Source organism: Hyposmocoma kahamanoa, unplaced genomic scaffold (genome assembly GCF_003589595.1).
Source record: "Hyposmocoma kahamanoa isolate Upper Pololo Valley unplaced genomic scaffold, ASM358959v1 181, whole genome shotgun sequence".
Lineage (NCBI taxonomy): Eukaryota > Metazoa > Arthropoda > Insecta > Lepidoptera > Cosmopterigidae > Hyposmocoma > Hyposmocoma kahamanoa.
In genome coordinates this window covers 968275-981360 of record NW_020653712.1, presented here as the reverse complement: position 1 = coordinate 981360, position 13086 = coordinate 968275, and the positions used below count along the sequence as shown (strand labels likewise).

General features: G+C 35.4%; 1 protein-coding gene across 1 annotated transcript; it reads right to left on the bottom strand.

Annotated features, from left to right (window-relative positions):
* Window positions 1-733: 733 nt before the first annotated feature.
* LOC113226072 lies at window positions 734-11733 on the bottom strand. The gene is made up of 7 exons (XM_026458590.1): window positions 11467-11733; window positions 8506-8653; window positions 6579-6617; window positions 4018-4077; window positions 3503-3634; window positions 832-1070; window positions 734-778 (listed from the first exon to the last, which is right to left on the bottom strand). The coding sequence occupies exons 1-7, from the start codon at window positions 11611-11613 to the stop codon at window positions 734-736; spliced, it is 810 nt and encodes a 269-aa protein (XP_026314375.1). The 5' UTR covers window positions 11614-11733.
* Between the last annotated feature and the right edge of the window lie 1353 nt (window positions 11734-13086).

Below are 13086 nucleotides of genomic sequence, written 5' to 3'. Positions count from 1 at the left end.
GCTTTGATAGCGACATACGTGTTTTGTAATAAAATAATTTGACTGTAAGTACACTTACTTGGGCTTGCTCACTCGTTGTTAGCACCCAACCTTTAACCCATTGATACAGTCCGCTATAATCGGTAGTTAAATATTAAATATGTAATTTTGCAATTTTCGTCCGTTATTACAAAGCTCTCGTTAAACTGGTCAATTTAAGTGAAACAATTGACGACACCCGTCAATTGTTTCGAATTCGGGCTGGCCAATTGCAGCACAGTTGTCACAGTAATGATATGGCAGATTAGTTTTCAAACAAATTGAATGATATTTCGTCTCTATTTCTGGTAATAAACTCAATACTTCTTTAAAAAAAACTGACTGAAATTAACAAACAAAATTAAAATTACAACTATCTCTTATCAAAATGCGCGATACGTACACGCAGATGACGTTTACGGCGCGTGCGTGTACGCGCAGAGCAGATAACGCGCGTTTACGATACGCCGTGTGCATTGGCTCTTAGTTTCTAAATTAATTCTCTCAATTCCGCTCGGTGTTTATCAATTTGAACCATGCCCACAATCTAGAAAATAGTCTGTAACGTAACTATTGTTCAAAACTTTGTCATTATAAACTAATATCGCTTACTTCTTCGGCATTAGAGTGATATTTAACCACGTGATACTTCAAAGTGTTCTCGGCAAGCTGCCTATGTGAATCGTTTCGAAAATACGCCTCAAAATAACAGAAATTACAATTCAGTTTCTTTCTTGCAACGTGGTTCGCTTCTCGGTGCCTGGTCAGTAATCTTTTTGTGTTAAAAACGGAATTACACTCATCGCATCTGACTCTCTCGTCAATATCGTGTTGGTTCAATTTGTGTATAACCAACTGCGTTTTCGTACCATATATTTCTTCGCAATTGGAACAGAAAAAGCGAGGTATTTTATAATGAACTGTCTTGAGATGAAGACAAAGTGCGGATTTGGTCTTGAATATCTTCGAACATTTGGAACAAATTAAAGTATTTGAATCGCCTTTCGTATAGTCCGTTTCATTTGGTACGAATTTTTGCCACGGACGGATGCCTAGAAGTAAAAATCCGGTTAAGGCTAAGTTCTGATGCCAAAAGTTAAACACGCGTTTTCAAATCGCCCAGATATTTTTTTTATTATGTCAAGTGACAGGACGAACAAGTAGTGCGCCTAGTGTTAAGAGCCTATACAACCTCAAATGGCTTTGGTTGGTTCCGCATTACAGTCAAAGTGTTGAATCAATCAATTTGAAAAAATATATAGTAAAATTGAGGACATAGACTGATTACTATACGGTGTGAAAACGGGATTAGGGAAAGCAAACTTACCTCGAAATTTTACAAGAAAACCCGTGTATTCAATAGGTGCTTTACATATACCAATGATTTCTTTTTTATTTCAACTGAACTAAATATAATACGTATAGTATACGATATACGTTTATCAAATGGCTTTAAATTGGTTTGTAAAAATAAAATATTCTGAAATAAAGCCAATGCCCCAGCCGCTCGCCCCAAGCAACATGAACTGTATTACTAATTCAAGCTGAGATGGTATCGACTCTTAAGTAACACGCCTGTCCATAACAGTTGCAGTGCCACTCCGAGCTTTAAACCGCAAAGATCTAAGGGGCACCGCCACTGCGCCCGTCACCCTGATACATTAGTTGACAAATCCCCTGTGCCTGTAATTTCAAAATCGGAAAGTAATGTTTATATTATTACTGCTTGGCGACAAAAATAGGTAAGGTTAGGTTAGGCTTCTCTAACTTATCCCTAACTTAACCCTGTAGTACTGGGTCTAAGCATTAGAAATTATGCTCAAGTCCTTGCCATTAGGGTCGTATTTCCAGTGCTTGAAATCATACTCAAGTCCTGACTTGAGCGTTGAGTAGAGTTCTGGAATACGACCCTGAGAATAAGGCTACGGTATTCCTTGCCTGTCGTAAAAGGCGACTAAAAGGGGACCTTGGAGTCGTGGACGCCCGTTGTGGGGGCTCTGGAAGACCATATAAACAGCGATTCAGCATAGTGTGGTGGTTGCACGGTGTAAGAGCCAGACCCCAAGAAGGCGTAGTGCGTAGGAGGCACCGGTAACGGTCATTAGAGATCCCGGAGCCTCTGAACATGCAAGAAGGAAGGCCACCGGGGAGGTTTTAGTGGGTAAAAATTCCCACATAATCCGGCGTTTCCCCCCAGAGACGCCGAGTAGCTTTCGAAGAATTCCCCCCGTTAACAAAGAGAGGTTAGGCTTCCCTAGACGAACTTTTTCACAAGGATCTCTACTGCTAATACGCTAAACATTTGTATACAAAAGGAGTTCTACAACTACAGCAAGTATACATATCATTAACATGACCAATAAGTCAAGAGGATTGTTAATCTCTATACTACAAATCGTCACTCTGATAATCTCAGTACAGAGTACTAAAAAAACCGACCTCAAAAGTACGTGGAATTACGTCTATTTGCTAAGTTTTATTGAAATATCCCCTAGTTCGCCACTATACAGGACTTGACACTGGAGATAATAAAAATCGGTTCTCACTACGACACTACTGAAAGTATATTGAGAGAAAAGCGCCTTGAATTGGAGAATTAGCAAAAACAACCATTAAAGTAATTGCTCCTAAATTAAAGTTAGGCGCTATTTATAAAAATTAATCTTCATGCGTGACCCTTCGAGTTGGATAATTTTCTTCAAAATGAAATGGGACCACTATGGATGTACCCCCTTTCCAACAAAAAAGAATCATGACAATCGGTTCACAAATACCGGAGTTATCGCTTAACATACATACAAACAAAAAGAAAAAGAAAAAAAAGAACATACAGTCGAATTCAGAACCTCCTCCTTTTTTGAAGTCGGTTAAAAAAGATCAGAATTCCGTTTTATATATAGATGACGCGGATTCTTTTATGGGGAACTGTATACGTTTTTACAATAACATTCTGGAGCATATATTAAGTTTACCATTCCCTAAGTTGAAAACTTACATTGAAAGTATTTTAATTGAAAAGTCTTATTACAAAATTGTAGACTACGTGTTAGATAAACATGTATGGAAAGACAACGTGAGTCTAGATTCCACACAAATATGATTCAAAATGTATCTATAGCATTTAAGTTTATTTGAAAAGAGCAATCCCTAGAGTTTCTCGCTCGTTCTCCTCAGGGAGGCCAGCGTAGTGAACGCGTAGTAACTTAAAATATGACGATTTCAAGTGTAAAAATGTTACTTTGACTTTTCTTTGTGCTTAATTATTTATTTATTGAAAGATACACCATCATTTTAACACAAAACGAACATAGAAATAAATATATGTACATACGTTCACCATACAAGGTGCCTCGTCGCTACAGTTGTGTACAGTATTATGTTTGAATTAATAATCATAAAAACTAGAAGTTATTGCACAAAAAATATACAAATATCACAGTAGTAACAAAAATCGTGAAAAAAAAAACAATAAGTTTTTCCTTACCTTTTTTCGAACTATTTGAACTATTCTGGACTCCAGCTGGTTTCTTGGACTTAGGTTTCGATTTGGGCTTCGGTTTGGTCTTGGTCTTTTTGGATTCTTCTTCTTTCACTTGTATCACTGGTTCGTCGTCAGCTGGAACGTATAAGCGACTTTAAAAATTTATTTAAAACATAGCAATGAAAAATACAATGTAGTATCTATCACCTACGTGGTCGAGAACGTGCACACCGGTTTTCATGGTGTCGCCATTTCTAAGATCCCGGGTTAGATCCCCGTCTGTGTCAATGTGGAGAAATTAACTTTTCTATATTGTGTGTATTGTGTTGTTGTTTGAGACTTCCATAACACCATTGCTATTATTTACTTGCTGTTATTTACTTTGGGATCAGAGCAACGTATGAAGAGATGTTGTGTTACGTATGTGGTGGTAAAGAAAATCGTGAAATATAGAAAAGTAGTCATTCCCATCATATTCAAATACGTTACGTGTAATGGCTAAATAACTAAATACCTACAGTTATCAAACCGGATGTCCAACCTGTCGTCGTCATCTTGGAGAAACTCTACTTTAACTTCTGAAATGAAAAAAAGTATGCGGGTTCACTTTCCGAATTTCAATGGCACTTTTTGAGTGATTTTTGTAAAACCCTTTTTTCTTTTGGTTTTAAGGTCTTAAACGGTAACTTATCACAAATTCGAATTTTTTTAACCGAAATAACGTTTGTTCGAATTTTCATTATACACCGAAAACCGAATTATAATGAAACCGTTGTTCTTTCAGGACATGTTGGATGTTTATCGCAAAGACACGTTTAGGTTCGGTTAGGTTCGGTTAGGTTTAAAAGAAAAAACATTTTCCTCTCAAAATTACTTTCGAGGTTATGAAATTTCGAACAAACGTTATTTCTGAAAAATGTAGTCATTTCGGACTATTGATAGGTAACCGTCTTAAACGAACAAATAGGTTCAAACAATGTCAATAATTATTAAATCACAGAAATATTTAAGTGAAATGCAACACAAAAACATATTTTAGGTCACACGAATGACATTGCAGTAACGCGAATGATTTTCTCATAAACATAAATGAGAAACACGGCACAGTAATGAGAAAGTATTATTACAACCCACATTTATCGTTCACAAAAGAATTTTTAACATGTAAAAAATATTTTAATATCACTTCTTGTATCAAAATCCTTCTTATCCGTGCAAGGTCCTCCAATAAATCAAGTATTTTGTTAAAGTCATATAAACTTTATTGTACATCATAGCATCCTCATCACCATCATCATCATCATGATCACCATAATCATCAGCATCATTACCATTTACATCACGATTACCATAACCATAACCACTACCATCATCATCACCGTCATCATCAGCAAAACTATCATCACCACCATTATCACCATCTAATTGTTATATTTAAAGTAAATGTCTGGTTTAAAATAACTATTTGACTTCAAAGTAGACAAGAATGAGAACGACAAGAATGATATTTGGATACATTTTTAGTTGTGAAGGTCGTAAAATATGCGGGACCGTTATAAGAGTGCATGGATTTTAAAGTTTCCTTTGTCTAAAATAAACTTCATAAGACTATTACTTAATACTTATTTAGATAGATTGCTTTACATGAATGAAAACGATTTAGTCACTAGCGCTGAAATTGGTATTTAAGTCGATTTTTTGCTAAAATGGAGATGTCAAGGTTACTTCACTGTGTACACACTAATCCGACAGGAACCCCTTCTCATGTGTGCGAAGGATGAAGGTGACAGTATGAACTTTTGTAATCAGGAGGTTTTCGCTTGAATTAACACTAATGATAAGAAAAATTTAAACACATTTTGTATTCCCAAGAAAACATAGTTGTTTATAATAAATTGGAAAGTTGCGGTATGTATTCCACGAGAAAGTTATTAAGAGTTTATCCTCAATGGGAAATATTGCGATTTTCAGGAGTGTTTAATTTTTTTTCTTCTTTTCTTCAAATTAGGGAGGCGTGGAACCAGCTCTCATGAATGAGAAATTATCCAATTTTATAATTTTCATTTATTACTGTGGCGTAGTAAAGTAATCTTTTTATGTGTAACACAGACTAAGTAAACAATCAATCATATTGAATAAATAATGCTTAGCATTCATGTAATAATATAAAAGTTATTGAAAGAGACACATTTTTTGAGGTTATCTGAAAACGACCCATATTCACGAGAATTCTATCAATTAAATTTGGAAAGATACTAATACTACACGATAAAATACTTATAGAGCACTTAGACTCATACTAGGTCAGACAGTTGTCATTTATCAGTGATAAATCATTTATTCATTTCAGAATTGGATGATCCGTCATTTCTATTCTATGGTACAGTCCTCAGTCGTAGAACGCTCACTTTGATATACCAATATTACAAATTTACACCTTATTGGGTTATGTTAAGGTTTATTTTAAGTAAAAGTAAAAAACCGAGTCACGCGAGATAGCTCGAATTAGTGGTCTGTCCTTGTCTAACAAGTTGCCAACGCTAAATAAAATCATCTTAGGAAGTGTCTAGCCTATTCACTTTTTAAATTTTGCATAAATAAAATTAGCTTAAAGGTAATATGCTTACTGTAATAATACAAAAAAAATATCAACAATGAAACCTATTATGTGCTACTCCATAATAGGTTTCATTGTTGATAATCAAATAAGTATACCAACTTGCATTATGAAATAATATTATTAGTTTTGGTCATCCGTAAGCGGACACATTTTCTGTAAAAACTAAAAAGTTAAAAACAATATGGATGTCTGAAAAATGAATGAACACCCTATTAGAAATAGACGCATTACTACTTTGAAGCCACTCGGCTCGTTTTATTAATTTAGTGCGCGGTCCAGTTTAATATACAAGTCCGTGGTAACACAGAAATATTCAGCAACAAATAAATGCATGTGTAGATTTGCATGTTTTAACAGTCACTATCTGTGTATGCTCGCTTTGTAAATGGAATTTCTCAATCAGATTGAGAAATTCCATTTTAGAAAACCATTCAATTAAGAAGAAGGAAAAACAATTACCATCGTCACTTGACAACTCCAGTTTCACTACTTCTTCACCTGCAACAAAGATTTAAAAAATTCAAGTAAATAAAACTCATATTGCGTAGCCTAGAACCCAGAACACACTAATTTAATACAGTACCGACAAGCTATGACGGCCGTTTTGACAGATTACAATAGTGAGGTCAAATCTCAATTCATTACGAAAAAAAATATATAATGAAGTGCGAGCGCATCTATAAGCTTTTAGATTTATATCTAGTATTGCAAGGAGTAGTTGATTAAAAAGTTTTAATGAAACGAAAATAAAAATGTTTACTTCATTATATGGTATATTCGAAACAGCTTTGTTTTGCATTGAGCTTTGACGCGAGTTTGCCGGAGGTAGAAATTGTGCTGGCCAGCGATCCCATAAGTAACGATCGTATTAAGGATGATTCACATTAGACCGTTCTGGGCGCGAGCCGTATCCGAGTCATCCATCGAGTATATAACCAGAAATAGAGATGAAATGTCATTTAATTTGTTTGAAAACTATTCTGCCATATCATTACTGTGACAACTGCGCTCCGATTGGCTAGCCCGAGTTCAAAACAATTGACGGGTGTCGTCAATGGGTGTCGTCAACTGTTTCACTTCAAAAAGACCACTTAACTTGAGCTTTGCTATAATGGACGAAAATTGCAAAATTACATATTTCATATTTAATTACCGATGAAATGCGATTCCGTTTGTTTTGTAACTAGATGTTTTGCTGTTTTTTCCACACCACTGAATAGAACAGCACGGCATTGTTAGAGATTATCTTTATTACAATAAATACAGAATATTTTTTGGAATATACGGAGACGTACCTACACACAGGCCAGTAGTTGACCTGTCTATATTACAGTGCAAACGAGAGTTGATATTTATAAGAGCTGTGTCGCTAATGTGTTACCGGGAATATATGGCCCTTATTTCGTCTCTATTTATGGCTCAATGGAGTCATTCGAGCCCCGTACGTGCCGCACGATCTTAAATTAGACAGAGTCGACAGTGACGCGCCGAGGCGGGTCGGGCCGCATCCGAGACTCGGACGAGCTCGGAAGCAGCTCGGGCGGCTCTCGTCCGTATCACGGACACGACACGTTGTAATGTGAATCACTTCATATAAATTGTACGAAGCATTTCCAATCCGAGCCTCGTACGTGTCTCGGCTTGCGCCCGGCACTGTCTAATGTGAATAGTCCTTTAGATTTCCTTTTTGAAAAATTTCGAGTTGGACATAGTTATGCAAACTAGAACGAACCCACAAAATGTCACTTTCGAGAAAATTAGACTGTTGTAAAAACAGTGTGAAGAAATAAATAGGTAAGTTATTTGAGACAAACAACGTGAGTTATGTGTAGCATTGAGAATGATATAGGGAAACTATTATATTATATAGCAATAAATAGAACACATTACGTTTTCGTAATGAATCTACAATACTTCAGTACATGTGACATGGATCCATTTAGCATATTTAAAAAAATACATTATACGAAGTTAAGCAGCATGGATCTTGTTACTTATTTAGGGTTGGTATCCTGAAGGACATTTATTTTCTCCGTTTTGGCTTGGTATACTGTCAGGATCTTTTGTGATCGGATAAAGGACACATCTGGTGTTCTACCTAAATACATAACTCAATTTCACTCGAGGTGTGGGTTGGTTCTTGTTTGCATAACTTTTACTGCAAGTCACTATTGACAACAATGTGCTGCAATTAGCTCCTTCAGCGTAGTTATGAATTAATACGAAACTTGATGAGCGGACAAACGTCAAAACGGCCAACATAGCGTGCTGGTGCTTCAAAAAATTTTTACCAAAATCATTAGTAACACTATGTAGTTAATAAAAGTGTTCATTGAATAAAATCAATTTCTCAGATGTTATTATTTACACAACCATTTCAACTTACTATTAAGAAACTCGCAATACATGTACTTGAAGCGTTCCTCACACAAAAAAACTTGCTGTCTGAAGTTATTTGCATCTCGTAACCTTTGTATGCACTCATTGCAAATAGTGTATGTAGACGCAGCTAGTACTCCTTGGACAGGGGATAGCTGTAACGTGCAATAAATTATACTGTAATGTAGGTGATTCTTCAATACAACTTTGGGATGCATGATAGGAGCCTTCTCACACGAGGTACTCATTTCCTGTACGCATGGTACGCATCTTGTGCAACAGTCAGCGAGTACATTACGTCTATTGACAAATCCATTAACCGCAATGTGGCAAGCATAATATACTCCCAGACACATAATAGGGAGCCACATCGCATTTTTATCGTAAATGGCTAGAAAACAAAAATAGTGTTATCATTGAAGAAAAAGTTTTCCCCGGTTTTGCAAATCTAAATTCCCAACAAGGACTTATGGAAAAGACGTTTAGTACACTAGTTTCAAAATTGCATAATCGTTTGTGATCAATCAAACATTGTTTAAGCTTAGGGCACTTAATACTGAAAATGCGTGGTGGCTCGAATTATGTGTCCGGAAGTGTAGTGTATGCTATTAATATGATAAGAGAAAGAATACAACTTCTATTTTTATTTTGAGCATTCCTATACTTTATATATTACTTCCTTAATGGCGGCCATTAGGTTTGGGCCAGTGTCAGTTTTGATGTAAATTGTTGGTTCAATACTGGACTTCTATTTATACAGACGCCTCTCAGCTGTCTAACTATGGTTGCATAATAGCAGCCATGTTTTAAATTGGACGTAGTTAAACAAAAAGGATCCAATCCACATCTAGTCACTTTCGAGATATGGCTGTTTGAAGTTTAAAAGTGTTTCTGACTCTTGTTTTATTATATATATTTCGTGTTATATATATTTATTTATATTTTTGTTATACACAGGCATTGACTTACAATTATAAGGACGTCGGGTCCGCGCTAAAAAGTGTCCGAACTTATAGAGCGTTAAAATCGTATACAGAGCGTCATTCACGCTTTAGTCTTCGTTTGTCCGACTGACAGCGAAGCAAGAAAATTAGACAGTACTGCGATGACATTACAATTTAAATTCAACGTTTTAGCTTTTTCATATTCCTTTACATGTCACTATGTTTAAATAGGTTGACTTGGGACATTTTTTTCGTGGTTTTTGTATTAGACCCGTCGTCCATTTATTTGTAAGTCAATGTACACAGGCTATAAAGTTGTTACAAGAACAAATTATGAATCACTGTGCTCCATCTTGTGGCATTATTATTATCATTGTTAGGGTGGCTTCAATCGGGGCATATGTCATCACTGTAACTATTAGCAGATCTATTGTGATTACCACTAAGCACTGCCTTGTGGCATACAAAGTTTTCTTAAGTTTTATATAATTTGTCAGCTTTGGGCAAGATGTAATTAATTGCCATATAATTTATACAGCAATTTAGTTTGTATTAACAGCATAATTCTATTTTAAAGTTTTATTGAATTGAAATTCAATTTTTTTTTTTTGAAGTACTCCACTAGTTTGTTATAATTATTAATACAATGATCGAACACTCAGAAAATTTTTCAGAAGAATTTTTCTATGTGCTTGCGTTGTATCTTTGTATTTCGTTTTTCAAGGACTTTTCAGTCGTAGCGCCATCTATGACAAATCTATGAAAGATTTGTCACCCAGTTAGTACCTTTACAGCTACCAGTCCTGGCGAGAGATGTCGCTATTCACTGTATTTTAAATTATTATTGAATTGATATTCAATTTCTTTTTTTGTGAGAGTACTCCACTAGTTTGTTATAATTATTAATACAAAGAACTGAGAAAAAATTCCTTTGATCCGGCCGGATTCGAACCGACGTCTTCTAGCTTACCTTGCCAGATGCTATACCAACTAAGCTTTAGTTGGTATAGCGTCTTGGTATTAGTAATTATAACATAACTCTAATCAGATATGGTAGAATACAACAATAAAAGATTTAATAAGTAATATGAAAAGTAAATTTTATAAAGTTATCTTCATTATTGTAGAATGTCATATCATTCCAGTAATTAAATAATAATTTCCTAAATTCTGCACAACCATTGCAATTCCTAATTGCATGTGGAAGTTTGTAGCCATTATTATTACACTCTATTGAAGTAGAGCAGTTTTAAATGATCTAGTCTTCAGTTGATAAAAATGGCACATGTGTGTGATGAATTGAAATAAATCGACTCATCTGAAGAACAGAGTCCCACGTGATTATACAGCGAAAAGAGGATAAATGCATAATCTTGTTATTCAAAATAAGGCCTAGCTATAGGTGTTTTCAGAATTTTATGAATTATTTCATTTCAGAAATATTTAATAAAATCTATCAACGATTGATCAGATATCCTCAGCCAAGGGCAGCAAACAAAATGTACAATGTCCTGAGAATAAGCAGTCTTGCACATAGGTCTTTGTTCTACAGATGAGTCAAAATTATGATGACGCTTTACAAAAAGAGAAATTTTGAAATATATGTGAGAACGGAGACTCGTATTTTCTATTTTTTTTAAATGTGGTTGACATCTGTTGTTTTCAAACTGTATATAGCCCGAATACATCTCCTTTGAGCTTTGTGTTCAAAGTATGGTGCATATAAATTTACTATTTTCAGTAGCCTAACTAAATAAAGCATAAGAAAACTTTTGTACCTTACCACATGCCCCAAATTCTTGCAATGGTCTGTGCTACGCAACAATAACTGTACAATATGCGCAATTTGAATCCAACGTAGTTTACTTAGCACAAATAATATTTATTTAAAAATTTTACATAGAATTAGTTTTTCAAATAAAAACAAGTGAATAAGAAAATAGGCAAAAGTTGTATACCAAAGCACGCAATCATTAAATTCAAAATTTTACAAAATGTACGTGAAAGTAAATACAAAAACTCACTTCTACATTCAAACAGCTTCGCATCATTTGGGCATAATCTTCCAGTCTACCTAAATGCAAAAGAGGTTCCGACAATTTCTGAAATTTCCCCTCTGCATGACAACAGCGACATAAATCCTTCTCTACCTTTAAAGTTTTCAGCGACATTGTATACGAAAAATAAAATTACACTACTATAATACTTAAGTAACAAATTAACAACATTAACTGTTTAGTTCTCACGTACTTTCTCGAGAAAAACAAATAATTTGCAAAACGAAGCTCACTTTGGCCGCCATTATACATTTGTTTTCATTTGACATTATTTTTTTAATAGAAAATAAGGTATTCGGATACATTAACATACAATGCATTGTTCAGTGGTACTATAGAAACCGCAAGTGTAAAACTTTCTGCTATTCGACTCTCGATGGCGCTGTAAATCGACAAAAAAATAATGCTAATAAAGAAGTAAAAAATACGTTTTTTCTTTTGAACAATGACAAAAAATAAGTTGGTGATGTTCTTCTCTAATACTTCATAAGTCCCAATTCTTGTTTGTCCTCTAAGGGCGCATTTATTCGGCACGAATTTCATCGCGCTTACGCGGTCGAAGAGCGAAGTCCGCGTTGCCGCTGCACACAGCAAAATATGCACTATATGTTTAGTATTTACGTTTTAACTTAAATGAGCGCCCCGGGCACGCGGGCGAGTCTGGCTTGAATTCCGTCTATGCGGCGGCAGAGCGAAATGCATCGTCATCGCATCTTTTTATCGCCTTTCTCCGATTCCTGGCCATTCGTATTTAAATTTAAATTGTTCCATTCTTTTGCCTCACATTCTGATTTTGTTTCGTTCTATCGTCACTCCCTACTCGATCGCGACAGCGGACGGAGCTGTTTAAATTTAATCGCATCTAATTTTGATTCTTTTACCAACTTATAATCATTATAATATAATCTAAATCATATGTCAAACTTAATAAGTGTATAACAGTCTACTGCCTTATCATGTGACCATGTCACCTATGAATACGTATCTGTAATTCAGTATAACTCGGCCCTATTTAGGGGTAAGTGTCTACGGGTCGTATTCTAGAACTCTACTCAATGCTCAAGTCAGGATTGCACTGGCAACACACGCACTGGAAATACGACCCTAATGGCAGGGACTTGAGTATGATTTTCAGTGCTCACAGCAATACTCAAGTCCTGACTTGAGTATTGAGTAGAGTTCTGGAATACGACCCTACATGAATAACTCCTTAAATCCATCAAGTTAGGAAGTGTTTTATAGTAATGTACCTGTTTTTCTATATATACCTTTTTATTGTTACAGCTTTAGAATAATAACGTATAGAAACCTAGTCCGCACACGGTAAGTGAGGCAAATTGAAGCGCTCCCAGTGGGCCTACACAAGCGGGCGGGCCGTCAGTGCTCAAGGTCAACTTGCACCGCGAACAGCTCAAGAATTTTAGCTAAAAATGACGAAATGTGCGGTAAATGAGTGTAAAAATACGTCAGACAAACATAAAATAGATAGTAACATTACATTCCACAAGGAAGTAACGCGTTTCAACTTGTATTTTTAAATAAATATTCACTAAAACCGAAAATTTATTCCGTAGCAACAAGACCCGA

Excerpts from the sequence above, each read along its gene's own strand:
- LOC113226072 (XM_026458590.1), bottom strand. The coding sequence starts at position 11,613 with ATGTCGCTGAAAACTTTAAAGGTAGAGAAGGATTTATGTCGCTGTTGT. Across the intron at positions 8,654-11,466 it reads GAAGCTGTTTGAATGTAGAA|CTATCCCCTGTCCAAGGAGT; the intron begins GTGAGTTTTTGT and ends TGCACGTTACAG. Across the intron at positions 779-831 it reads AACACGATATTGACGAGAGA|GCACCGAGAAGCGAACCACG; the intron begins GTCAGATGCGAT and ends ATTACTGACCAG.